Here is a 27,515-nt window from a genome sequence, read left to right on the forward strand (position 1 = left end):
GAGGATGACAAAGTTGAAGCAAGGATTGATAGGCTGGAGAAAGCCTTGCTGAATACTATCGGAAAAACTAATACAGCCGCACCAAAGGAAACGGCTAAGTTGTTAGGTCCAGTAGATAATCAACTCCAGCAATATTACGGACCTCAGGAAGGTGATTACCAGGCCCAGGCGAACGCGATGGGAAGTTGGAATCCTGATGGAAGTTGGAACCAAGGAAGACAAAGAGATGCACCCTGGAGGAATCACCCGAACTTTAGATGGTCTGAAAACGAGCAAAGCCAGCCAGCACCCCAACTGAGTATACAGTCCGCACCGCAGCCCGAGAGGCAGGGTAACTGGAGAAATCATGAGGGGCAAGGAAATTGGAACAACCGTAATCAAGGAGATCACTCGACCTGGGGAAACAAGAATCAAAATTATCAAGGGAATTCTTATGTACCACCACATCAAAGGAATTTCCAAGCACCTTACCCAGGTCAAGGAAGTAATTTCAACAACAATCCAGGAGGTCAAGGGCACATTCGCCCAGGCCAAGGAAGTGGAACAAACCAAAATATAGGGCCAGGCCCTAGTCAGCCAAGCTCTAGACCAAGGAACCTTGATGAGATGGTTCACGACCTCGTTAGTTCCCAGCAGCACATTCAGAACAATTTACAGTCAAACAATGATGTGGTCCACAAGCTTCAGGATGCGCAGCAAGAACAGAAGGCGGCAATGGATATGTTGGCCAAACAGTTGTCTCAAATAGCTACTTCCTTGAGTGATATGCGGGGAAACGAGGGCAAGATTCCTGCATCGGTAAGACCACCTGACAAAGCCAATATTAGCCAGATCACGCTGAGATCTGGGAAGGAGTACGAAGGGCCGGTCATGAGGTACAGAGAGGTCACGACCCCCATTAAGGATAAGGAAACAGAGGAAAAAACCACTGAATCAAGAAACTCGGTTGAAAGCAACCCTGCAGTTAGAGATGAACTTCAGGCAGGAGATTTAGAGAAACGGCTGCCCAGGACAATCGAACCATTTTTCCTAGATCCAGAACCGGAATTGGTAGAGAAAAAAAGAGTCGATGAATCTTCAGCAGGTGAATGTTCCGGAACCGGGAAACGACCAAAACCTTTCCCAAACCGAGGAGAGACAAAGAAAAAGAAGGATGAGCCAGTGGATCTTATGGATATTTTCGGGAAACTGGAGATAAATCTACCCTTCTTACAGGCTTTGAAAATGCCAGTTTTCAGCAAGTTCATCAAAGAGTTTATAGCTGGGAAGGCTAGACCTAGTGGAAAAATCTTGATAGGCGAGAATGTGTCCGCGGTAATTCAGAAGCGGAGGATGCCTTCGAAATGCAATGACCCAGGTATGTTCACCTTGCCTATTTCCATCGGCGATGTAAAAATTGAGCATGCTATGTGTGACTTGGGAGCATCCATAAATGTGTTACCCCTGTCCATATACAAGAGGTTAGTGGGAGTAGGTATGGTGGATACGAAGGTTGTGATCCAATTGGCGGACAGGTCATGCATCTGCCCTGAAGGAGTGCTCGAGAACGTAATAGTCAAGGTACACGACTTCCTGTACCCGGCTGACTTCCATGTGATTAAGATGAGCGATAATGAGTCTGTAGAGTCTGGCGGAGTATTATTGGGGAGACCTTTCCTGCGAACTGCTAAGACTATCATTGATGTCTTTGATGGTACTATCTGTCTCGATTACAATGGGGATAAATATACATTCAGCATAGATGAGGCAATGAAGAAGCCACTTGATGTTGAAAATATGCATTCTGTAGATATCATTAACCCCTTGGTCCAGGAATACCTCGAGACTGAATTAATGCAGGGACAGATTGAGAACTCAGAGATGAGTCATGCTGTTGATAGGGAGGTGGCCAGTTGGTGCCAAGCAATGAATACGAGCAAGTTGTCAGATGAAGAGCTAGCAGAAGCAATTCTGGAATTTTGCACCAAGCCCGAGCTAGCCAGATCGAGGGAGACACTTTATGGGGCAAGCAAGGAAGATCTTCCTGGATCGACTAAGGGGATGACGACTGGAGCAGCAGAAAAGAACCCCCTGCCCCAGGAAAAAGATGTTCCCAAGAAGGAGTTGAAAACACTTCCGCCAGGCCTAAAGTATGCTTACCTTGAGGCGAATGAGACTTTTCCGGTGATTATCAACAGCAACTTGATCAAGGAACAGGAAGAGGAGCTGCTGAAAGTCATCCGAAGGAACAAGAACGCTATTGGTTGGACACTTTCTGACTTGGTAGGGATTAGCCCTGATCTGTGCATGCATCACATTCGATTAAATGAAGGAGCGAAACCCTGCAGAGACCCTCAACGCAAATTGAATCCCAATATGAGGGAAGAGGTATTGAAGGAGGTATTGAAGTTGTTATCCCTAGGAATCATTTATTCCATACCAGACAGTGAATGGGTTAGCCCAGTACACATGGTACCCAAAAAGTCGGGAATCCAGGTTGTCAAGAACGACAAGAATGAGTTGGTACCGACCAGGCTAGTCACCGGTTGGAGGATGTGCATTGACTACAGAAAATTGAATGAGGCAACCAAGAAAGACCATTTTCCCCTTCCGTTCATTGACCAGATGCTGGAGAGATTAGCAGGCAAGCAATATTTCTGTTTCTTGGACGGATATAGTGGGTATTTCCAAATTTACGTGGACCCCGAGGACCAGGAGAAGACAACTTTCACGTGTCCGTTCGGAACGTATGCATATCGGAGAATGCCGTTTGGCCTTTGCAATGCACCAGGCACTTTTCAACGATGTATGATGAGTATTTTCTCAGACCTGCTGGAAGATTGCATCGAGATCTTTATGGACGACTTCACTGTATACGGGGATTCATTTGATTCATGTCTGGCGAGCTTGGATGTAGTGCTGAGAAGATGTCAAGAGAAGCACTTGGTTTTGAATTTCGAGAAATGCCACTTCATGGTCCCTGAAGGAATTGTCCTGGGGCATGTAGTATCAGAAAGGGGCATACAGGTGGACCAAGCAAAAGTGGACGTGATATCAAAACTGCCCCACCCGACAAATCAAAAGGAAGTGAGGGGATTCCTAGGTCACGCAGGATTCTACAGGAGATTTATAAAGGATTTTGCCAAAATTGCTCAGCCACTCACTCATCTGTTGCATAACGATGTTGAGTTTGTTTTTAATGAGGGGTGCATTAAGGCTTTTCAGCTGCTGAAGGATAGACTAGTATCTGCCCCCATCATCAGAGCACCTGATTGGAGTTTGCCGTTTGAAATCATGTGCGATGCGAGTGACTATGCAGTAGGGGCGGTGCTAGGTCAAAGAGTTGATGGAAAAAGTTACGTGATTTTCTATGCGTCAAAAACGCTAAATCAAGCCCAGAAAAATTACGACACCACGGAGAAGGAAATGTTGGCAGTCGTGTACTCTTTTGAAAAATTTCGACCATATCTGCTCGGGTCGAGGGTGATAGTCTTCACAGATCACGCTGCGATAAAGTACTTACTGGCAAAGAAGGAGTCTAAGCCAAGGTTGATCCGATGGGTGTTACTGTTACAGGAGTTTAACTGGGAAGTCAGAGACAAGAAGGGGACGGAGAACAAGGTGGCTGATCACCTGAGTCGCATTTACCAAGGTGAGACGGATGAAGCAATACCTGATGCGTTCCCGGAAGAACACCTTTATTATTTTAACGATTCTCCTAGACCTATCAATTGGGAAGAAGTAATGGCAGCAACAGGTCCAGGAGATGCTGAAAAAAGGAAATGCCAGGCGAATGCAGAGCCATGGTTCGCTGATCTAGCAAATTACTTGGTCACTAGAGAAGTGCCCAGTTCCGACGAAATTTCCCGGGCCCAGAAGATGAAATTAAAAAGTGAAGCCAAATACTACTTTTGGGACGATCCGTATTTGTGGAAAATGGGAGCTGACCAGGTAATTAGGAGATGCATTCCGGAGTGGGAGCAAAGGGATGTGCTGAATCATTGCCATGCTTTAGCTTGTGGGGGTCACTTTGGACCTAGGAAGACTGCAAGGAAGGTTCTAGACAGTGGTTTCTACTGGCCTACATTACATAAGGATGCATTCGAATTCTGCCAGAATTGCGAAAGGTGTCAGCAGATTGGAGGAATTTCTAGAAGGGACGAAATGCCACAAGTTCCGGTGATTGTTTGTGAGATTTTCGATGTTTGGGGTATGGACTTTATGGGTCCATTTCCATCTTCATATGGGAATACATACATACTTGTGGCGGTGGACTACGTTTCGAAATGGATAGAGGCAAAAGCTACGACCTCCTGCGAAGCTGTGGAAGTAGCCAAATTTCTGCGGTCTAACATTTTCAACAGGTACGGGATCCCTAGGGCTGTCATCTCAGACCAAGGAACCCATTTTAAGAACCGTACAATAGAGGCTCTCATGAAGAAATACGGAGTCTACCATAGGTTGTCTACACCTTATCATCCTCAGTCCAACGGCCAGGCAGAAATATCAAATAGGGAGATAAAGGCCATTCTCGAAAAAACGGTGAACCCGTCTAGGAAGGATTAGAGTAAGAGACTGGATGATGCATTATGGGCTTATAGGACAGCTTATAAGACACCTATTGGTATGTCACCATATAGGTTGGTATTCGGAAAAATGTGCCACTTACCCGTGGGAATCGAACACAGAGCATACTGGGCGGTCAAAGAGATCAACATGAATCCGCAGGCTTGTGAAGAAGAGAGGAAGATGCAGCTCCAGGAACTGGAAGAGTTACGGCTTGAGTCTTATGAATCTGCCATGTGGTATAAGGAAAAAACTAAGCTTTGGCATGATAAAAATCTCCGGGTCAAGGAACTCAGGGTAGGACAGAAAGTCCTTTTGTTTCAATCCAAGCTCAAGTTGATGCCTGGAAAGTTAAAGTCTAAATGGATTGGGCCTTACATCATCATGGGACTTCGAGCAAACGGAGCAGTTGAAATCCAGGGAAGTGCACCAAATTCCATACCTTTTCTTGTCAATGGACATAGGATAAAGGTCTTTAGGGATAGCTCAGAGTTGTGTGTAGTGGACGAAGTGCCACTACGCGCACTCTTTGATATCACCTAACCAGTCTAGGAAGGAAGTGTTTTTAAAATATCTCCTGGTCTAGTAATTAAAAATTTGACCATACCCTGATCCAGGATATTTTGAGAACACTTGACAACAATTTTGTAAATATTTAATTGCTTTCTTTAAATCAAGAAAAATCCAAACAAATAAAAAAATTTTATTCTTCCAAAAATATTTTCGAAACACCAGACCCATCGGGAATGTTTTTGATGCTGTCATATCCTAGACCCGGGGAGTTTGGCGTTTCATATTTGTTTTTTTTTAGTTTGATGTTTTCTTTTAGTGTGTTTTGGCAGAAGGAATTTACTTGAGCAAGGAATTGTGGGGTAAAAGAGTTTTGGAGGGAGTTGGCACCGGTCCGGATTTCAAAGAGCACTTTATGGGGAGGCGTACGGTCGCTAGCGTCACCACCTGCACCCGCCTGCAAAAGGAAACTGTCCTCTCCAATGCCTACACTATGATCGGTTTTGGCCTTTTTATTTTTTTCATTACTCATTCTCTCTCCAAATATTCTCTCTCCCAAATCAAAAACCCAAAATTTCAATCTCTCTCTAACCCTAATCTGAAAATTTCGCCCAAGTTCTTTTCAAAATTTTCTGCAGAATACCATGGATAACCAACAAGGAACCAGCAGCGCTTCTGGATCCGCCGAGAAGAGTGCGGCGGAGTTCATGAATGAACTATTTCAGAAGTTCGGAGGGGCCGATAAAGCGATGCAAGCGTTCGCGATGTTTGCAATGGGACAACCCATGCCAGCCGTTCCAACAACCACCGTGACACAACCGGAGGTTGTCGAGAAACCGCGCCGGAGGCTGCTACCATTATTCCAGAAGAAACCACCTCTGCCCAGGACACAGTCCCAGAAACCGCCACCAGGCCGGAGGACGATGCAGTGCCCGACGTTCCAGGATCACCCATTGCGGAGATTCGCGAAGTAGAGACAGATCTGGCCGCGGGACTGACGTTATTGGCCGTAAGTGAACCCAGGTTAGGTTCTGATTCTCAGAAGGAATCCCCTGTTTTAAAGTTTGGAGGTGATGGTGTTTCAGAGGGAGTAAACCTTGATATTTCTGCTGTGAATTTGGTGGAGAGTGTTGTTGGGGGGGTAGATGATCTTGTTGCGGTAGTTGAAGACACCGCTATTACTGTTGGTAGGGTTGAGGGGGAAACCCCTGTTCTGGAGGCGTCTGTTGAGAGGGATGCCGTTGTTGATGATGATGATGTTCAAGTGGGCGGAGAAGCCCTAAATTCTGAGAAGGATGTAGAAAAGGAAACCCTAGACGTAGTTGGGGGCGATGAAGCCCAATTTACTGAGGAAGATGTTGATGCGGGAAGGACTCCCGAAAAATCTGTGGGCACTGAAGCCCAACCTGAAGGAAATCTTACGGGGTTAGAAACCCCTGTTTATATCACGGGGGCAACCCCATTGTTAGCAGAGGAAAGTGGAGCACTCGATTCTGAGGGTGCTCAAGAAACTGTCGATGCAGGACTCAACATGATAGTGGATTTAACTGAGGTCTCTGAGGAGGCCGATTCGCAGCTTAATCTAAGGGAAACAAGGAGACGGACACGTCGGAGTATTCTTGATGACATTGACGTATCTGCCCAACAAAAGGAAAAGGATACGCTGGACCTAGCGACAGCCGTGTCTGCGCAGGAAGACTCCCCCAGGCCGAGTGGAAGGGAGAGTGACGAAGAGGGGCGCCGCGCGAGGGCTAAGAAGAGGAAAGGGAAACAAATTGCTTCCTCCTCGACCGAGAAGGAGAGGGGGAAATCTACTGAATCTCCACTTCCTCCACCCGCCAAGGTACCATACGCCACAGAGCCCGAGAATCCTGCCAGGTCCAGTGATTCAGAGGAGGAGCAAGACGAGGATGTACTGAACTTTGAGCCGACGGAGATTTGGATTACAAACGAGCTGCTAGACGATATGAGAAGATTTGACGATCCAAAACGAGTGGCCATATACAAGGAAAAGAGTGCTGAGGGAAAGGTGGCGAAGTCCGGAAAAATGTACCACCCGGCGGAACTCAAACATATTAGCTCTAACGATGAGTTCAGGGGGTATATAGATGCAATCGGTTTTGATTGGTTACTAAAGCACAGCACTTTCGAAGTTCCAGTCGACGCGGCCCGTGAATTCTTTTCCACCTTCCGGTTCAAATCCACCGCCGATTTGGATGCGGATTCCATAGCTTTCAGGCTTTTTAATGAAGAACATAGGATGAGTATCCGGGAGTGGACGCTGCGGATGGGCTTGCTAACGAGAACAGAAGATGATGAGGGCCTGTGGAACGACAGAATGGTTGGTCCGCCGAAGTTGACGCCAGGATTTCAGGCACAAGGTGCGTGGGAGTTCTTGACTCACTCAAGAGTGGGTCAATTTAAAACAAGTTTTTCGAAGGCACACCATATAGAAAATCGGGTCCTGCGATTCGCCCAAACTTTTGTTAGCTACAACTTGATGGGCACTGCCAACAACGCCCTGACGACCGCCGACCTATACTTTACGTGGTGCATGGCCACAGGAGTACGAGTTCATTTGGGTTATTGGTTAGCCCAAGCCTGCCATCAAGTCACCTCCAACCCGTCCAGGCATCTGTACACGTGCCATCTTCTCGGGGCCTATTTGCAGCGCAACATTGTAATTAAAATCAGCAAGGCCTGCCGTGTAGTAAAGATGTGCTCAGCCCCGGAAGTCTTCAATTTCGACTTTTTTTTCAACAAGGGGTTGCTGATCGCCCGAGGGAAGGAGGTGTGTTTTTATGAGGTCGGTAAGTCAGAGGCACAAGTCAAGCAGGAACCCGATGGTGTGGAGGTAAAGGATCAAGCCACTGAGGACGAAGTCAGGCTGATGGTTCAGGGAGTCCAGAAAGAAGTTGAGGAGGTAAGGAAAGGAATCGACGGGGTACGCAAGGAAATGACTGAGATCCGAAGGGAATTCGGAAAAAGCAGGGAAGAGGCCGCAGTCCTGAGGGGACGTATCACCGATTGGGTGGCTTCGTCAAGTGAGCAAACCAACAGGATGGCGGAGGGTGTTGCTTTGATGACGACCATGCTGAAATGGCTGCACAAAAAGTTCCCGGATGCATCAGAAACTATTCCTGGGTCTAGCGGCAACATTACAACGCTAAGTCCAGGAAGTGTATCCGCGCAAAAGCCATCACAAGGCCCGAGGCCTCACATCACCCCCTCTTCCGCTAGACCCGTGGTCCTGAGGACAGCCATACCCCGACCTACTGATGACAGACCAGAGAAGCCGGAGATGCCGGCCAGGAAGAAAGCAAAGGTGACCCAGCCGACGGTGCCACCAAAGTTTGGCTCCCACGGGGGCCAGACACCGAATTGAATTTCCCCTCAAACCCAAGTAACTTTTTCTTTCTTTTATTTAACAGTTCTTTCGTTTTATTTCTGTTTTACCTGCCAGCATGCTAGGTTCTGTATATATGTGTTGAACCCTTCCACTTAGACCAAGCATTGGTCTAAGTGTGAGAAGGGGTTATATGTCATAACATGTTTTGTGTTGTATGTTGTTCCTTCCCCCACTTAGCCCAATGCTTGGTCTAAGTGTGAGAAGTTTGTGTTTTGTTGAGTTCGTTTCATGTCGCCACTAACTGGCCTGCTTTCCACTTCATACGGATTGCTTGGGGACAAGCATAAATGAAGTGGGAGGGGGGACGCAGTTAGTGCAGTTAGTGTCTTGTACATATTCTGTTAGGTCTAGGAGTTTGTAGAAGTTTTTTTTAGGTTTCGTGTTTGCATAACTGGTAAAATAAATAGCAAAAAGCCCCTTAGGGAGAGTAATTGAAGAGAAAATACATGCTAAATTGTGAATCCTTTTCTCTTAATAAATCAAAGTCAGTTGGATGAAGTAAGAACGATAGAGGATGCCTTAGATAACCCAGTTGTGCAGCCCTACTATAAGAGCGAGTTATAAGCCTATACACTTTGAGCTAACTTGTAAAAAGAATGGGCTACCACTTGATGCTTAGGGAGTAGAGAATAAAGGAGGTATAAGCTGGACGAAGTCCAGGAAAAGGAGGTATAAGCTGGACGAAGTCCAGGAACCGGAGGTATAAGCTGGACGAAGTCCAGGGGAGGAGTTAAAATAATAAAACCGGAGGTATAAGCTGGACGAAGTCCAGGGAAAAAAAAATAAAAAAAAAAAAAAAAAAAATTTAAGGGCAGGAAGCAGTAGTAACCAGACCCAGGAATAAAAAGGAGACGGTAGGAAGGAGAAACTCTCATAACCCGATGCATCAGTGGAGTAACTTTAACTTAAGAGCGATCCGATCCTAACATCCCTGGTGAGGAATGAGTGATCGAGTGAATCTAACAATTGGGAAGTCAGAAGGCTATCTTGACGAACTGACAACTTGACTAGACAGAAGAAGGGAGGGGGAGGAATCTGAGGTTGTAAACGCTTGGATTGACCTTAAACTTGTGGGGATGGCTGCTAGGAAAAATACCAGTTTATGCGCTTATGTGTTTTCTTTTCTTTTGTGATTTTTATGTGTTTCGTGTTGTAGTTGTCTAGGTCTAGGAGTCTGTTTTGTTTGTAGAATAGTACTTGGGGGGGGCCGTGCATTGAAATTCACCTTATTTCTTTTTCTTGTCTTTCATACTTGAGGACAAGCATGGTTTAAGTGTGAGCAGTTTGATAAGGCTAATTTCATGCATGGGTCTAGGGATTTAATTCGTGATTTTACTAGGACTAACGCACGTTTTAAGCCAGGTGTGTGAAGGAATTCGCCAGGTCCAGGAAAGAAGACCAAAAAATCACAAGGTCGAGGAACTGGCGATTTAGTGAACGATTATGAAGAGAATTGCTCGACGGAGGAAGCTCCAGAGTTGAAGGGTAGAATAGGGATTTCTACGAAGACTCAAGGGCTATGTCCGCATCTATAAAAGGCAGAAGCATGCAAGCTGGAGGGATCTTCCCGGGGGAGACCTCACCACAGCCTGTTGCTTAGTTCACTTTCCCACACACACACTTGATACTAGTTTTGAGGAGATCTCAGTTCGCACGTTCGGGTTTCATCTTAGCTTCCGATATGGTGTAACACCGCTCTTGTTAGGAGCGAAGAAACAATTTATTTTCCGCTTTCCGCATTTTACTTACTCTGCCGAGCTTCGTTGTTCGAAGCTCGGTTCGCTGTTTTCACCGAATAGTTTCTGGTTTAAATGCAAGTTTGATTTTCCGTTATGGCGATTGTGTTGATTTCTGGTTTGATCGTTTCGCTTATTGAGATTTTGGAGTTTTTAAATTGTCTGAGTTGGATGCGTTTCGCAGCTGTTTACTGAGTTATTGTAGGTTAATGGTCAGATCTGGGAGATTGGAGTTGGATTGTGGAAGAATTTTGGTTGGATTTGCTGGATTTGTTGGTTGTTGGGTTCGGATGTCTTGGATCCGAAGTGGATCAAGTATTCTGACGTGAATCTGAGTAGTTTCGATCTGATTTTCATGCTTAGTTTATGTGTTTTTCTTTCATTCCGTCTAGTGTACGCAGATCTGATGTGTTTCCGAGTTGCAGCAAGATAACGACGACCAAATCTCTATATTCTGTTCGAATCTCGCTTTTTGCTCTGTTTTGTTCATCTGCAAGTTTAATTTGGTTGAGAGGATGCATTTTGCTGCGAGCTAGCGTCAGAGTTTGTTAATCTGCAGTTCTTTCCGTACTTGCCATTTTTGGAATTATGGTCCCCACTTTCAGTCATATTCTGTTTAGCTAGATTAGGTAGTTGTTTACACTGTCTAGGAAGTGGTTATGTTTCTTGTTGTCGAAGTCTGAATTTACAAGTTTAACATGTCCTAGGTCTAGCATTTACATTTTCTGCCTAGGTCTAGAGTTAGTTTAAAATTCTCAACCCTTTTGTTGCGTGGCAGCAGCCATTTGTCTGTCCAAAGTCTCTGAGCACTACTTTGCGAGTCCATCTCTGTGGGATCGACCCCACTTCCCTATACTAATTCATAGTATTCGGGTTGAGGGATTTATATTTTTTTTTTAAGGGGAGTCGATGTGTGTCCAACGACCAAGCACTTTATGTTCTCTTAAGTTCCTAGACCTTGTGCTCTAGTGGATTTAAGGAGCGTGGTGTCTTGACCAAGCGCTTGCAGTGATCTATTTCTGTGCACACGCGATAAAAAAAAATCCTCGTTTCACTGGGTTCATTGGCGGCCAGTTAACCCAGCTTCCCATTTTAAACTATAATCTGATCCCCATTCATCCAGATTTCATATATAAATTTGTGTTCCAGTACCATCTGCCCCAAAGATACCCACTTTTTCACCAATAAGATACTTATCAAATGGGGAATATATTTTAATGATCTTCAAGTACAGCTTAGCCGCAACAACGATACATTACAATTACAATACATACAGTGATACAACAATGTAATATAATTTACAAGTGTCGTCGGACTCGGAACGTAAATAAAAAAACATGAAATGGAGGGGAAAAAAAATAATTGAAAAGGGCTTGAGCTTAACTTAAACTTTCGAAGTTAAACTTTTCAAATTTAAGTTGAGGTGCCTACGTATCCACAATTTTATTGAGGAATCAAAGCCCACGTAGTTCTCTTACCTTGCTTATCTATTTGGTCGGCCGTGCTCGCCGTTCACCGCCCCCCGGTTTCCGGGCAAAACCGCCGGTTTCCGGGACAAAACCGCCGATTCGGTCAACGAAACCGTCTGCAAAAGCTGCGCAATGTCTCCTCGTGTCTCGCGCCGCAACCGGATACCACTGAACCGGCGGTTAACCGCCGGTTCACGTCCCAAAAACCGCCGTTTTTTCAGCTAAAAAGCTGCCGCCGTCGGCCCCATGCCTTGATATACGCGCCCAAACCGCCGGTTCCGAACCGTCCGGAACCGCCGGTTCGGTGACGGTTCCGGTTCGAAATATTTTGAACCTGAACCGGACCGCGACCCGAATTCCGACGATTCCGGTTCGGGAAAATGACCACGGTTCTGGTTCGGAACCGGAACTTCATGTTCCGGTTCCGGCGGTTAACCGCCGAACCGGAACCGGTGGGCATCTCTATCAACAATGTCTCCATCTGTCTGCTCCTCCCGCCTATTCATCTTCATGTGATCATCGATTATTTCTTCTAAAATCCCATCAAAAAATTTGCTCAGTCGCTACATCTTGCCATGTAATCGCTGAAGATTAAGCACGCTAAAGTAAGGAAAATAGTCAGTCAGATTGAATTTCCCAATAATCTCCAACGTCTCCTTGATCACTTCTTCGATCCCTATCTCTTTCAGAGTCGAATTTATGCAACTTTATTTTGTGTGTGAAGTAGAGAGAGTAAAGTAAAGTAGAGAGAAAGGTGTTTCTAATTTTAATAATAAATTATTTTAATTGGAACAAACTAAAAAAGAAAATGAGTATTTTTAATGAGATTAGGAGGAAGTATATTATAAGTTGTGCACGGCAAAGATGTGATTTGTTCATTCTTGATGTGTAATTTTAGGTCTTTTTAAATCAGAATAGATATGCACTCAAGTTCACAAAATTATCCCTAATATTACCACTTCACTACAAGAGTACAACTTCGTGTGTAGTAATTTAAGGTGTCGATCCACAGTAAAGAGGAATGTTTTTGTTTGAAGTTTGTTTTCTGAAAATAATGAAAAATAAAGTTGAATTCAAATTAACACAAGTGAGACAATTGCTACTCCAAACAATTGTAAACAAGACACGGATTAATCTTATGCATTTAATTCTATCTCATACGTAAAATTAGTCAACCTGCAAGCACTAAACATGCTAAGCATTCACTAGTCAAAGAATAGCTAAACACTTACTCTTTAAACCAAATTCAATAATCCTAAGAACCCTACGGAAGCGCGAGATTCAAAGTACAATTGTAATTAAAATCAAAATCCATTATCAAGTTGTCATCTGAACAATTCCAATTGATAATTCATTACCACCACAATCCATCTCAATTCAAGATAAAGAGGCATTAAATCAAGACTATAGAATTATCACTAAAGATGCACCTAAAGTAATAAATTCATTCAATTAAATAAGTAGTAATAACGGACATGAGATAAAAATGAGCATAGAAGAAATCACGAAATCAAAATGTCATACTGCGTGTTAGGAGTATCACAAGATTCTTACCCTAACATAATTAAACCAAGAACAATGATAAATGGAGATAAAACCCTAGAAACCATGGAGTAAATTTGGAGTAGATGATGGCTGGAATTTTCTCCTTTCTCTTCTCTCTTAATTTCCTCCCGTTGGATTCCTCCAAAGCTTCTGTCGTTTTTTTTTCTTTCTCTCAGTGTCGTCTCGGTCAAAAGTGGCGTATACACTGTGGTTTTATATTTTGATTTCATGCTTTTCCAAATAGGTCACGCCTACTTCATGTAAATTGGGCCTCTTTTATTTTTTTTAAATAGTTGATAGGCCCACTTGTATACTTTGCTGCCAAAACCAATAAAGATCAACTTAGTCATCCAAGAATTGCTATGCACCCACACGTAAATCACTCTACATGAAAATATACTAATTAATATATAATAATTAAACTTCAATAATTAATTGATAGATAATTTTCATATAAAAATCAGGAGAAATCTTTGAGTAGAATTAGCATTATTTGATTTACATCAAATACCCCAAACTTAAGTTTTGCTCGTCCTCGAGCAATATAAGCAATCAAGCACAAAGGTTTTCAAATCATGACGAGACTCATAAAATCCTCAAATTCATATCATAAAAATTCTCACAAGTCAAGAGATTACCTAAGCTAACTCCACATTCTCCTTTGAACATGATTTAGAATGAAAGTATGAACACAAACCAGCTCCCTAAGATCTAGTTATCCAACAAGCAATCCAAGTCCAAGCAATGACTCTAGTGTCTCAAACCATCGTTGCTAAATCGTCAAAAGATGTTCATTCGACTATTCTTTATTTTAAATATATAAGGTCTTTCCACAAAACTCAAAGCAGAACTCATCAACAAAATGTTAATACCTTTGCACAAATCAAAAGGTCTTTATTTGTGGTTGTAATGGGGCTTTTTGGTTAAGGTGAGATATCAAATTTGGTTAGTAGCCCATTCCACCAAAATCAAGAATACTAGCACATCCCATAGGACAACATCTCCCAAAGCTTCATAATAATTAAGCATGAAATTTCCATAGCTCACCACACCCGAACTTAAGATTTTTCAACATAACAAATCAAGTTACTATTTTTTTTCTTTCTTTTGAGCACTAAATTTATTTATTTATTATTATTTTTTTACCTTGGCTTTTTCTCTATGAACGGGCTGCCTTTTTTTTCACTTAGCAACTTTGCACTTTATTTCTCAAGCATAAATTGGATATTACATAACAAGCATCTAAACTTATGACCTTTTTCTTGCCATCAACAACAACTACCCGAAGATGTGCTAGCACCTCAATTTTAGTGACAAGGACTGAAAAGAAGGGCTAACAACATGATATATCATGTAGGCTAGTATAGTGACTTCAAAATTTTAACAAAGAAATTAGGCTATAAGGCTCAAACTGGCTCGCTAGGGGTTTATGTAGGGTCAGACATGTGATATTTTGGCAATGAAGCTTTTAGTCCTAATGCTTAGATCATTTTTGTGCATCGACATCAACAAAATATATTCAAGTCCAACTCAAATTATGCAAATTAACCATATAGATTTTTTAACTCATTTTTCAAAACCGAAATAGTTCTCTCTCCTTAGCTCAAGAAATCGGACACCAAAGAACACTACTCTTTCCTAAATTAACAAGTAAGACTCCTTGTTCTCCAGAAGCAAATAAGTGACAACCAAGTTCATAGCACAAGTTCACAGGAAAAGCTAAGTCCACTTAGTGACTCCCAACAAGTATGAGCAAGTACCAATCCATAGGAAATCATTCTAACATGCACACACAGAATTCAGAATTTCAACCCTCCCCCAAACTTAAATTCTACATTGTCCCCAAGGTAGAAGACAAATATAAGGTGGGTATAAAGATACTCCCCTTTCATTGTGAAGCTCATGGGTGGGTGGGTTGGTCAACTCTTTTTTCCATCAGCAGAGATACGACCTCCATCTTCACTCCTACACAAAAAAAAAACAAAAAAAAAATAAAAAATGCTCAATTCAAAATAAATATTGAGGGAAAGAATTGAGCAAATAAAACCCCCAATATATGAAAGCAAAAACAAAAAAAAACAATAAAAGACTTAGGTTGCCTCCCAATCAGCGCCCTTTTTTATAGTCGTTGGCTCGACCTTCTTCATCCTCGGCCTACACTTTCGGACTCTTTAGTGTGACCACCTCTCTTGCTTCCTTACCACTTTCACCACCAACATAGGTCTTCTCAACATTGATGGTCAGTTGCTCACCATTAATTCTGAATGTAACAGAGTTATCCTTTGCTCCAAGCAATACATCTCCCGTTGCTAGAAATGGTCTACCAAACAAAATTGGCACTTCTTTATCTTCTGGCATGTCGAGCACAATAAAATCAAAGGGAATGATGAACTTATCGATTCTAACCAAGACATCCTCAACAATTCCAGTGGGCTTCACTATGGAGTGATCAACCAATTGTAGAGCGATGTCAATAGGCTCCATTCTTTCCTCCAAACCAATGGCACGAGCAGTTTTCAATGCCATCAGTGAGATCCCTGAACCTTGGTCCAATAAACACTTTGTGAAAATCGTGTTACCAATTTCACATGGTATGATGCAACCTCCTGGATCACTTCTCTTCGTCGGCATGATTCAAGATATCAGCTGTGACCAATTCGTGCTCAATGCAACAATCCCCCCATCCTAAAGTTTCTCCTTGTTCGCCATCATGTCTTTTAAGAACTTGGAGAATCTTGGGAAATTGGTGAAAAGATCCACCAATGAGATGTCTACATTTACCTTTCTAATCACATTCACCATCTACTCAAAACACTTTTCTTGCCGCACTCGCTTCTTTCTCGTGAATGGATATGGAGGCGGTGGAATGTCGTTAGGAATACTGGACTTGCTCTTCTTAGGTTCTGTCTCATTGACCTTTTTGTCTTTATCTCCTGATGTAAGTCTTCCATTTAACTTAGATTCATCGTCTTGTTCCTTGCTGCCGGATGCAGCCTTTTCTTGACCATGTTGGGCATCCTGCACCAACGCGGGACTTCCCTTACATGCCTCGTCCGCCCCTGCGTGCGAGGAATGCAAGCCTAACATCTCGTCCGCCCCTGCGTGCGAGATGCCGGAAGTACCTTGGTCGTCCATTAAAGGCATTGAATCCAAATTTCTTCCGCTTCTCAGGGTGACTGCTTTGCAATGTTCATTTCCCTTGGGGTTGGGTACTGTATCACTTGGAATGGTGCCGGGAGTTCTTGTATGAGAAGCTGTAGCAAGCTGCCCTATTTGTGTTTCCAAATTCCTCATAGAGGCCTCCAGCTGTCCAAACTTCTCAATTGTTTTCTCTTTGAAGAAATCATTCTCTTTTTGACTCTTTGACATGAAAGCGAATATCTGTCCCATCTGATCTTGTAGTGAAGGTTTCTTATCAAAACCAGGGGGAGTTGTTTCGCCATTGGTTCCCACCATTGTTACTTGACCCAGCTTGGTTCCAATTATCTTATTGTTGAGGCTTCCAGTTCTGAGGATTGTTATTGAATTGACACCCTTGGCTAAAACCTTGGCGGTTATTGCCTATGTAATTCACATCTTCAACTGTTTCTTGGGATTGGATCATTTGGCATTGATCTGTGTGATGCCCACCTTGGCACAGTCCACATTTAACCATTGCAACAATTTGAGGTTGTGGGTTCAGCTGAATGGAAGATACTGCTTTAACCACCGATGCCATTTGGGTGCTAATATTAGCTAGTTGTGCCTCAACCGCTGTCATTCTTTCAGATTCTACTGAAGCTCCAAAGGTATTTCCTTTCTTCTCAACCACTCTCCTTGGATTGTACCAGTTTCTTTGATTACCTGCTAGTTTTTGAAACAAGGTCCTCACTTCCTCATGTGTCTTATTATCAAGATCTCCACCAGTACTTGCATTTATAAGTCCCATGCTTTCATTGTTTAAGCCTTGGTAAAATTTGACAAGATCACGACCAGGAGCAAGACCATGGCTGGGACACTTTCTCAACATCTCAGTAAACCTTTTCCATGTTTCAGCAAAAGATTCATCATCTTGCTGTTGAAAAGATGTGATGGCATCCCTCAATCTCTCGATCTTCATTGGTGAATTATATTCCAGGAGAAACTTGGATTTCGGATCTTCAAAGGTCGCCACATTGTACCCCGAAAGTGAGTCGTACCACTCTCGTGTTTTGTCTCTCAACGAAAAAGGAAAGAGAGCTCTCTTGATATTATCATGTGGTACATTTGCAGGTCTGTGGTTCATGGTCAACTTATAGAATGCATTGAGGTGGCTTATGGGCTCTTCGTCTTCACGACCATGGAACAAGGTGCCACCATTCACCAAGCTGATGTAGTAAGGTGGGATGCTTATGTTATCCGTAGCATAGGCGAAATTTCCCGGATGATCAACTCCCGATCTGACAGTATCTCCAAACTTTTCCACAGGAGGAGCATTGTCATTGTTCTCGGCCATCGACTCCTACTCTCAAAATTTGTTTCAAAATTTGGATTTTTTCTCCAGTGTGTATCAATCACAGCTGAATTCTGTCCTCTTCTATGATGTATCAATAACCCAAATTACGGTGTACCCTTAGATCTGGTTTGCATCCACTGTTTTTTTATTTTTCCGTTTTCAATTTTCCAGAACACCTACACAACAGAAAAGAAACCAAGCACAACTCAAATATAACAATTCTACCGAAAGCGAGACTCTCGACAACTTCGGGGTTAGTCTTAGAAAAAGTGTGTGCTCGAATGTGTACTAGCAAACTTTAAAAAAAACACAAGGAGTTAGAAAGATACTACCACAAATAAAACACTCCTTCGTCTTCGAGTCCAGACGTGGTAGATGGCTATCACCCGTAAGAACACGAATTAAGTACCTACAAAATAAAATTAAAAATATTAAATAAAAATAAAAATAAAACAGAAAGTTAAACAACATATTGCCTTCCCCGGCAACGGCGCCAGAACTTGATGTGTGATTTTAGGTCTTTTTAAATCAGAATAGATATGCACTCAAGTTCACAAAATTATCCCTAATATTACCACTTCACTGCAAGAGTACAGCTTTGTGTGTAGTAATTTAAGGTGTCGATCCACAGGGAAGATAAATTCGTTTAACTCCAAATAGATAAAAATAACAGTAAAGATGAATGTTTTTGTTTGAAGTTTGTTTTCTGAAAATAATGAAAAATAAAGTTGAATTCAGATTAACACAAGTGAGACAATTGTTACTCCAAACACTTGTAAACAAGACACAGATTAATCCTATGCATTCAATTCTATCTCATACGTTCGGGACAATTTAAAATTATTCAACCTGCAAGCACTAAACATGCTAAGCATCCACTAGTCAAAGAATAGCTAAACACTTTAAACCAAATTCAATAATCCTAAGAACCCTACGGAAGAGCGAGATTCAAAGTACAATTGCAATTAAAATCAAAATCCATTATCAAATTGTCATCTAAACAATTCCAATTGATAATTCATTACCACCACGATCCATCTCAATTCAAGCTAAAGTGGCATTAAATCAAGACTATAGAATTATCACTAAAGATGCACCTAAAATAATAAATTCAATCAATTAAATAAGAAGTAATAACGGATATGAGATAAAAATGAGCATAGAAGAAATCACGAAATCAAAATGTCATACTGCGTGTTAGGAGTATCACAAGATTCTTACCCTAACATAATTAAACCAAGAACAATGATAAATGGAGATAAAACCCTAGAAACCATGGAGTAAATTTGGAGTAGATGATGGCTGGAATTTTCTCCTTTCTCTTCTCTCTTAATTTCCTCCCGTTGGATTCCTCCAAAGCTTCTGTCGTTTTTTTTTCTTTCTCTCAGTGTCGTCTCGGTCAAAAGTGGCGTATACACTGTGGTTTTATATTTTGATTTCATGCTTTTCCAAATAGGTCACGCCTACTTCATGTAAATTGGGCCTCTTTTATTTTTTTTAAATAGTTGATAGGCCCACTTGTATACTTTGCTGCCAAAACAAATAAAGATCAACTTAGTCATTCAAAATTTGCTATGCACCCCCACGTAAATCACTCTACATAAAAATATATCAATTAATATATAATAATTAAACTTCAATAATTAATTGATAGATGATTTTCATATAAAAATCCGGAGAAATCTTTGAATAGAATTAACATTATTTCATTTACATCAATTCTCATTAAATAATGACAAGACACTAGTGGTGATACGACACTTGGTGATAAATTCTTATTAGTCATCCTAAAGTGTCATGGATCACGTAAATTAGTCATATAAACAATTGATATACTCCCTCCGTCCCATTAAATATGCAACATTTGCTTTTCGGCACGGAATTTTATGTAGTATTTTTTAGGTGAGTTAATGAAGAGAGAGTAAAGTAAGAGAGAAAAAAAAATAGAGAGAGTATTGTTTCCATTTTTAGAAACGTTTCATTTTTAATGGGACAGACTAAAAAGGAAAACGTTTCATTTCTAATAGGACAAAGGGAGTAATAGATAAAAGAAAGCGGCAAAGATGTGATTTGTTCATTCTCATTAGATAATGACAAGACACTAGCGGTGATAAGACACTTGCGGTGATAAATTCTTTGTCATCCTAGAGTCTCATGTATCACATAAATTAGTCTTATAAACAATTCATATAATAGAAAAAGAAAAGTGAGTGGCAATTGATAGTTCATTCATAATTTCATTTGTCCATCAATAAATATTTTAATTTTTTTTATTTTTAATATTGACTCTACGTCCCACTAACTTTATTTTATTTATTCTCTACGTCTCATTAAAAATAAAACATTTTCCTTTTTAGATTATCCTATTAAAAATAAAACGTTTCCTAAAATAAAAATAATATTATCTCTACTTTTCTCTCTCTCTTCTTTACTCTCTCTTCTTTAACTCACAAAATAATATTACATAAAATCTCGTGCCGAAAAACAAACGTTTCATATTTATTGGGACGGAGGGAGTACATTTCACTATAAAACTAATACTTTCTCTGTCCCCGAAAAGTACTTTATGAACTATTAGTATGTCCCTGAAAAGTATGAATTTTTTTAATTGCGGAAACTCACTTCTCTCTGATAAAGTGAGACATATTCTCCACTAACAATACTTTAATTACGTTTTCTTTCTCTCTCTTATTTTAACAATTATCCATTAAAACCTATGCCGAACCAAATATGTTCATATTTTCCTGGGATGAAGAGAGTATATAAAAATAGGACTGACCACATCCATTAACATTTTCCACTCACTTTTTATTATATTCCTTAAAATACTTGCTCGATCAAATTGGTCTTGTATTGATCGATAGAGGGAGTGTAACAAAAAAACGAAAACTGAGTGGTTAAAAAGCAACTTCATTGGTTAGAAAATACAGCCCTATGCGAAGTGGCACTTCTCCAACTAGCCTAAGCCAGCCCACCTAGGAAATCTATTTTTAAGTCATTTTTTTTATTGAAATTTTATGATTCTAATAAATTTATTGTTAAATGGTGTCAAATGTTTTTTTAAAAATTATTAATTTGATTTGAATGGTGATAATATTTATTAAAATCATACATATGTATATTAAATTATTCCAAACTTACTAAATTTATATTCTTTTATTCGCATATATTGTTATGATCAAAACAGGTTTACATATTTGAAGAATGTAGGAGGCGATATACAACATACATGGTAGTATTACATCTCATGATTAACTTTTTGTTTCATAGCACATGCTAGAAACAAACTAAAAATAATAACACAAACTTTCAATGCTTATGCAAACGATAAGTGGGCACAGCCACGAGAGGCTTCAATCTAACATTAACCAAACCAAAATTCTCAGCCATGTCAACTTCAGTCGCCTTCATCCCATCTGGAAGCTCCCAATCAAAGCAATGCACCAACTGTGCCAGCACCAATTTCACCACCGTCAGTCCTAACTGCAACCCGGGGCAGCCCCGCCTGCCCGATCCAAACGGTAGCAGCTCAAAATGGCGGCCTCTCAGGTCTATCTCGCTGCCAACGAACCTCTCTGGTGTAAAAGAGTCCGGGTTAGCCCACACATCTGGATCCCTCCCGATAGCCCACACGTTCACCATCACTCTAGCTTTTTTAGGCACGTGGAAACCTCCCACCTCACAGTCCTCCATGGATTCATGAGGAATCAAGAAGGGCCCCACGGGATGGAGACGCAGGGCTTCCTTGACCACACAATCCAAGTATTTGAGTTTACCAAGATGTGATTCTTCAACCATTTGATCCAATCCCACCACTGATTCCAGTTCTTCCTGGAGTTTCTTCATCACCGCTGGATGCTTCATCAGTTCCGACATTGCCCACTCCAGCGCTGTTGATGACGTATCCATCCCTGCTACCACCATATCCTTATGCATAAAAGAAAATTAAACGTGAATATTCAGTTTCTTGATATAATTCACACTAGTATTATTAAAAGAGCCACAATATATATTATTATTACGAGGAGAATGGCCTTGACATGGCGAAGGTCGAACTCGAATCCTGCTTCCCCGGATTCCATAATCTCCATCAGTGTATCAACAATGTCTGCAGTCTGCTCCTCCTGCCTCTTCATCTTCATGTGATCATCGATTATTTTTTCCAGAATCCCATCTATAATGTTGCTCACTCTCTTCATCTTGCCATGTAATCCCTGGAGATTGAGCACGCCGATGTACGGAAAATAGTCAGCCAGATTGAATTTCCCGAGAATCACCATTGCCTCCTTGATCGCCTCTTCGAATCCTTTGTCCTCCATAGTCGAATATCTCTTCCCAAACACCATCAGGAAATTAATGTCGCAGTTGAGGGCCGTAACCCGAGCGCTGAGATCGACCGCTTCCCGCCTCTCAGCAGCGCGTCTGAGCGAAGCAACGAAAAGCCCGACCTCGGCCCGTCTCATGGGCTGGAAATGGCCGATCTTCACGTTGCTCAGCAGCTTCAACGTGAAGAGTTTTCGCATGTGGCGCCAGTACGGGCCGAACGGCCCGAAAGCCAAGTCTCTCTTGTCGTAGAGTATGCACGCGGCGGCCTCGTTGGCAGGCCGGCTGGCGAAGACGAGGTCGTGAGTCTTGAGGACGAGCTCGGCTGCAGCGGGAGACGACACGACGAGTGCTGGCACGAAGCCCAAGCGCAAGCCCATGATCGGGCCGTGTTTTCGGGCCAGGCGGTGCAAATCACGGTGAGGGTTCTTCCCCATCAGGTGGAGATGGCCTAATATGGGAAGGCCTTTCGGGCCGGGAGGCAGTTTCTTCTTGTTTCTTGGCCCGAGAAGTTGTTGGAGGAAATAGATAAACACAATTAGTGATAAAACTAGCCAAATCATGGCCATTCTTCAACTTAATTTTAACTATGCTTCTCTATTTTTTGTGAAGCTTGTTATTTAGGTTGTGACTCTTTCCGAAAATGAAAATGGGGTATATATAAATACAAACGTACAAGAAAATGTTGTTAGAATCTAGTATAGTATTGCCATTAGGGATGTCAATCGGACCGGCCCACCGGGTTTCGGGACAACCCTACTCGGGTTGCGGGTCAATCGGGTGCGGGCTAATCGGGTTGAGATTTTTTCGGGTTATAAAAGTTCAACCCTAAACGCTCGGGTTTCGGGCTGGCCCAACGGGTTAATCGGGTTGCTACCGATAAAATTAACATGCGATCAATCCAATAAATAATAACGAAAATTAGTTATATTTATAAAATATAAATATTTAATTATGATAAATTTGAGATATATACTTAAACTCAAACACAAACATGATCAAATACTAATATTTGAGATTTGTGTAAAATAAAACATAAATTTAAATATTTTAAAGCATGTTTTAAAACATGTTTTACAAATTTAAATATTTATTAATGAATTAGAAGTTTCTAATTTATTTATTTATTATTATATTAATAAAAATTTAATATATAATTTATATGTTTAATATAAAATTGAATGTTATTTTTTTAGTTATCTATATTATAAAAATAATCAATGAAATTGTACAATTAGGAGTCAAACAAATATAACAATAGAAATTTTATCGGGTTTTAGGGCTAGCCCATCGGGTTTCGGGTCTGACCCTAACGGGTTGCGGGTTAATCGGGTGCGGGCTAATCGGGTGCGAGCTAATCGGGTTGTAATTTTATCGGGCTAGAAATTTTAAACTCTAACCCTATAAATTTGGCAGGTTATTCGGGTCAGCCCACGGGTTGCGGGCTGCATTGACATCCCTAATTGCCATAATGATAGTACTATTTTCAACGGTCTACCCATGTGATTTATGTGTACGTCAAAGATGTAATTTTTTTAATTTGTTAATAAATATTTTATTTCATTTTTTACTTTGTTTTTAAAAGTGAATCTCGAATTATATTAACTCAATTCAGTAACATTCTATAATAAAATCAATATAAAAGTAGTTGTCACGTGTTACACTAACTTTTCGTACTACTCCCTTCATCCCTAAAAGTTTGTCCCATTTTTCTATTTCCGTCCGTCCCACAAAATTTGTCTCATTTCACTTTTTACCATATTTGTTGGTGGACCACATATTCCACTAACTCATTCATATTCATATTTTATTATGAAACTAATATATAAAAGTAGGACTTCAATTTCACTAACTTTTTCAACTCACTTTTCATTACATTTCTTAAAACCCGTGCCGGATCAAAGTGATACAATATTTATAGAACAAAGAGAGTATTTTTTTTTATAAAATCGAACAATTTTTTAAACCCAAGCCAGTTAAGAATGAAACATTTATTAGCATACATAGGAAATATTACGATAAAATCTTTGATGGTCCACCCATGTAAAATATTGACTTTAAGAAGTACGGCAAAAATGTGGTTTGTTCATTTGTTGGTGCTTACGATATGACAATTGAAGTGTGGAATTCATGGTCTTTTGTCATATAAACGGTTGAAACAGAGAGGCAAGAATAGAGAATATACAAAAGGAGACCGAGTCAAGAATGAAGAATTAAGAAGAGACCGTGACGATAATGAACAAGGTATCTTCCTTATTAGAGTCGAATTAAGAAATCAAAAGATCAACACTACAATGAATAGATTTTAGTGGATTTACACTAGTATTTCATGCTTATCAAAAGATCCACTCATTCATTTCATTTTCCCACTTATTTGAGTCTCAAACTGCTTTTGGCAAATGAAAAATATATGCGTACAAAACATTTGGTTATTCAAACGAGGTCATTTAATACATTTAGTCATTTATGTCTTTAATTTTTCCATATATACGAATTACGTTGATAAATTTAAAAACGTAGCATGATGAATTTTGCTATTGGAGAATTGAAAAAAATATCAAAGTTATGAAATAATGTCATTTTTTAAGTTGCGGGATAGATCAGATTTTGACCGAACATCATGTTTTTTTTGGCCATTTCCCCTAATTAAAATAATTTTAGAAAGGGAAATGTAAACTTATTAATGAGAAATTCTCAATGTTAATAAAAGTACAAACTCCATGATGGAATAAATTCGATGACAGCCCAAATTACACGTGCACGACATTTTTATTTCAACATAATTATTTATCATACTGCTAATACATAAGAATTAAGATGTATCTGAAGACACATGTAGTCGAAACCTAGGAATGGCCATGAGATGCTTAGCTCTAGCCGTCACCAAACCAAAGTGCTCAGACATGTCTATTTCACCGGGCTTCATACCATCCGGAAGCTCCCAATCAAAGCAGTGCACCAATTGCGCCACCATTAGTTTCACCGTGGTCAGTCCTAGTTGCATCCCCGGGCAGCCCCTCCTACCCGAACCAAACGGTATGAGCTCGAAATGGCGGCCTCTCAGGTCTATTTCGCTACCAATGAACCTCTCTGGTGTAAAAGAGTCTGGGTCAGCCCAAACATCAGGATCCCTTCCTATAGCCCATGCGTTCACGATAACTCTTGATTTCTTTGGTACGTAGAAACCTTGGACCTCACAGTCTTCCATGGATTCATGAGGGATTAAGAGGGGCACCACAGGGTGGAGACGCAGGGCTTCCTTCACCACGCAGTCCAAGTATTCGAGTTTGTCGAGATGTGATTCTTCAACCATTTGATCCAATCCCACCACTAATTCCAGTTCTTGCTGGAGTTTCTTTATCACTGCTGGATGTCTCATCAGCTCCGACATTGCCCATTCTATTGCAGCGGCAGATGTATCCATTCCTGCTATGAGTAAATCCTGCACCAAATGTATAAAAAAATTTGTTTCTTTATCACTGAGAATGAAAAATGATAAAACTATACTTCATTTTGGGTGCCTATAATAAAGACTCGAGTAACATGGGACAGACTAGTAGCACGGCCTTAATATGGCGCCGGTCAAATTCGAACCCAGCTTCCCCAGACTCCATGATCGCCATCATCGTATCAACGAAGTCCTCGCTCCGCTCCTCCTCCCCCCTCTTCGCCACGTGATCGTCGATGATTCTCTCCAAGAATCCATCAAACGCCTTGCTCAACCGCTTCATCCTCCGATTCAGCCCTTGCAGATCAAGACTCCCGACGTAGGGGAAGAAGTCCGCGAGATTGAACTGAGCCGCCACCGCCACCGTCTCCATGAACAGAGCTCTGAACCCCTCCTCATCAAAATCCCCGTCGGAATACTTCCTTCCGAAAATCATCAAGCAGTTCATGTCGCCGTTGACGGCCGAGATCGCCGCGCTGAGATCGACGCTCTCTCCCCCCTCAGCGGCCCGCTTCAGGGAGCCAACAAGAAGCCCGACCTCGGCCCTTCTCATGGAAGAAAATTGGTTGATCTTGAAACCGCTCAGCAGCTGCAACGTGCAGAGTTTCCGCATGTTGCGCCAGTACGGCCCGTACGGCCCGAACACGAGGTTCCTCTGCTCATAGCTTAGCTGGCGCGCGGCGTCGTGAGGGGGCCGGCTCGCGAAGACGAGGTCGTGGGTCTTGAGGACGAGCTCGGCCGCGGCCGGGGATGACATGACGACCGCGGGCACAGGGCCGAAGCTTAGCCCCATGACCGGGCCGTGTTTTCGGGCTAGATTGCATAGGTCGACATGGGGATTCTTGCCAAGGAGGTGGAAATGGCCTAGTAAGGGAAGGCCTCTCGGGCCCGGAGGCAGTTTTTTTCTGTTTTTCGGGCCGAGAAGTTGTTGGAGGAAATAAACAAGTAGGGTTGCTGATAAAACCGCCCATAGCCATGCCATTTTTTTGCGATATATCTCTGTCTGTGTTGAACAAGTTGTTAAAAGTTGGCGGGTGGTGATTTGATTTATGAATCGTGAGGTTTGTTAGTGGTGGCATATTTAACGTGTGAGGATAACCTAATTGGTGTAGTAAAAAAATTTAGACAACAAAAATTAGTATCGTAAAGTTACTTGTTTAGCGGATAGATCAATGTAAGTATCAAGATAAATGTTGATCTCAACGAATCCTTGTTAGTTTGTGGTTGTTTATTTCAATGAGTCCATCCATCTTCATTTTTTATAGTTATCTATTTCCTCCGTCCAAAATAAATATGAAACATTTGGATTTCGGCACGGAATTTTATGTAGTGTTTCTTTTTTAGTTAATGAAGAGAGAGTAAAATAAGAGAGATAAAAAAGTAGAGAGAATATTGTTTCTATTTTAGGAAACGTTTCATTTTTAATGGGACAAACAAAAAAGAAAAATGTTTCATTTTTAATGGGATTGAGGAAGTACTTACGTTATTTATTTTGACCTTTTGTGGAGTACTGCTCATAAAAAAAATGTCTCATTTTGCTATTTTGGGATGTCCGCAATTTAAAGTCTCATTTTTTTTTCCATTTTAGATATGAAGACCCTTCCATCCAACTAACTAATTACACTCAAATTTGATTATAAAATCAATATATAAAAGTGGGGTCCACATTCCACTAACTCATTGCCTTATTTTTCTTCATAAAGTCAAACAATTTCTTAAAATTCATGCCAAAGAAAAATAAGACTATAAATAACGGATGGTGTATACTTTTATTAAATAAATACTCCCTCCGTCTGCGAATAGGAGCCCTGTTTTTCCATTTTAGTCCTTCCACGAATAGGAGTCCCGGTTCACTTTTATCATAAATGATAATTGGGTCTCAAATTCCACTAACTCTTTCCACTTACATTTTATTTAAAACTAATAGTATATACAAGTGAAACACATATTTCACTAACTCTTTTCCACTCACTTTTCTTAATATTTCTTAAAACTCATTCTGCCAAGGAAGGAGACTCCTAATGACGGACGAAGGAATAATATTCATTTTCCGATC

The 27,515-nt window shown here is 41.2% G+C and overlaps 4 protein-coding genes across 4 annotated transcripts; all 4 read right to left on the bottom strand.

The window, feature by feature from the left end:
• Nucleotides 1-13,170: 13,170 nt before the first annotated feature.
• LOC121787200 lies at nucleotides 13,171-19,198 on the bottom strand. The gene is made up of 2 exons (XM_042185874.1): nucleotides 18,910-19,198; nucleotides 13,171-18,097 (listed from the first exon to the last, which is right to left on the bottom strand). The coding sequence occupies exon 2, from the start codon at nucleotides 17,686-17,688 to the stop codon at nucleotides 16,702-16,704; it is 987 nt and encodes a 328-aa protein (XP_042041808.1). The 5' UTR covers nucleotides 17,689-18,097; nucleotides 18,910-19,198; the 3' UTR covers nucleotides 13,171-16,701.
• LOC121787855 lies at nucleotides 15,369-16,670 on the bottom strand. The gene is made up of 2 exons (XM_042186699.1): nucleotides 16,337-16,670; nucleotides 15,369-15,757 (listed from the first exon to the last, which is right to left on the bottom strand). The coding sequence occupies exons 1-2, from the start codon at nucleotides 16,668-16,670 to the stop codon at nucleotides 15,369-15,371; spliced, it is 723 nt and encodes a 240-aa protein (XP_042042633.1).
• Nucleotides 19,199-20,825: 1,627 nt separating the features above from the next.
• On the bottom strand, nucleotides 20,826-22,656 carry LOC121785913 (cytochrome P450 71AU50-like). Its single transcript, XM_042184395.1, has 2 exons — nucleotides 21,711-22,656; nucleotides 20,826-21,615 (listed from the first exon to the last, which is right to left on the bottom strand). Exons 1-2 carry the CDS (start codon nucleotides 22,578-22,580, stop codon nucleotides 20,998-21,000), a joined length of 1,488 nt encoding a protein of 495 aa, XP_042040329.1. The 5' UTR covers nucleotides 22,581-22,656; the 3' UTR covers nucleotides 20,826-20,997.
• A 2,055-nt stretch (nucleotides 22,657-24,711) lies between these two features.
• On the bottom strand, nucleotides 24,712-26,485 carry LOC121786182 (cytochrome P450 71AU50-like). Its single transcript, XM_042184758.1, has 2 exons — nucleotides 25,566-26,485; nucleotides 24,712-25,453 (listed from the first exon to the last, which is right to left on the bottom strand). The coding sequence occupies exons 1-2, from the start codon at nucleotides 26,439-26,441 to the stop codon at nucleotides 24,824-24,826; spliced, it is 1,506 nt and encodes a 501-aa protein (XP_042040692.1). The 5' UTR covers nucleotides 26,442-26,485; the 3' UTR covers nucleotides 24,712-24,823.
• Nucleotides 26,486-27,515: the final 1,030 nt, after the last annotated feature.

This window comes from Salvia splendens, chromosome 22, assembly GCF_004379255.2.
Source record: "Salvia splendens isolate huo1 chromosome 22, SspV2, whole genome shotgun sequence".
NCBI classification, from domain to species: Eukaryota; Viridiplantae; Streptophyta; class Magnoliopsida; order Lamiales; family Lamiaceae; genus Salvia; species Salvia splendens.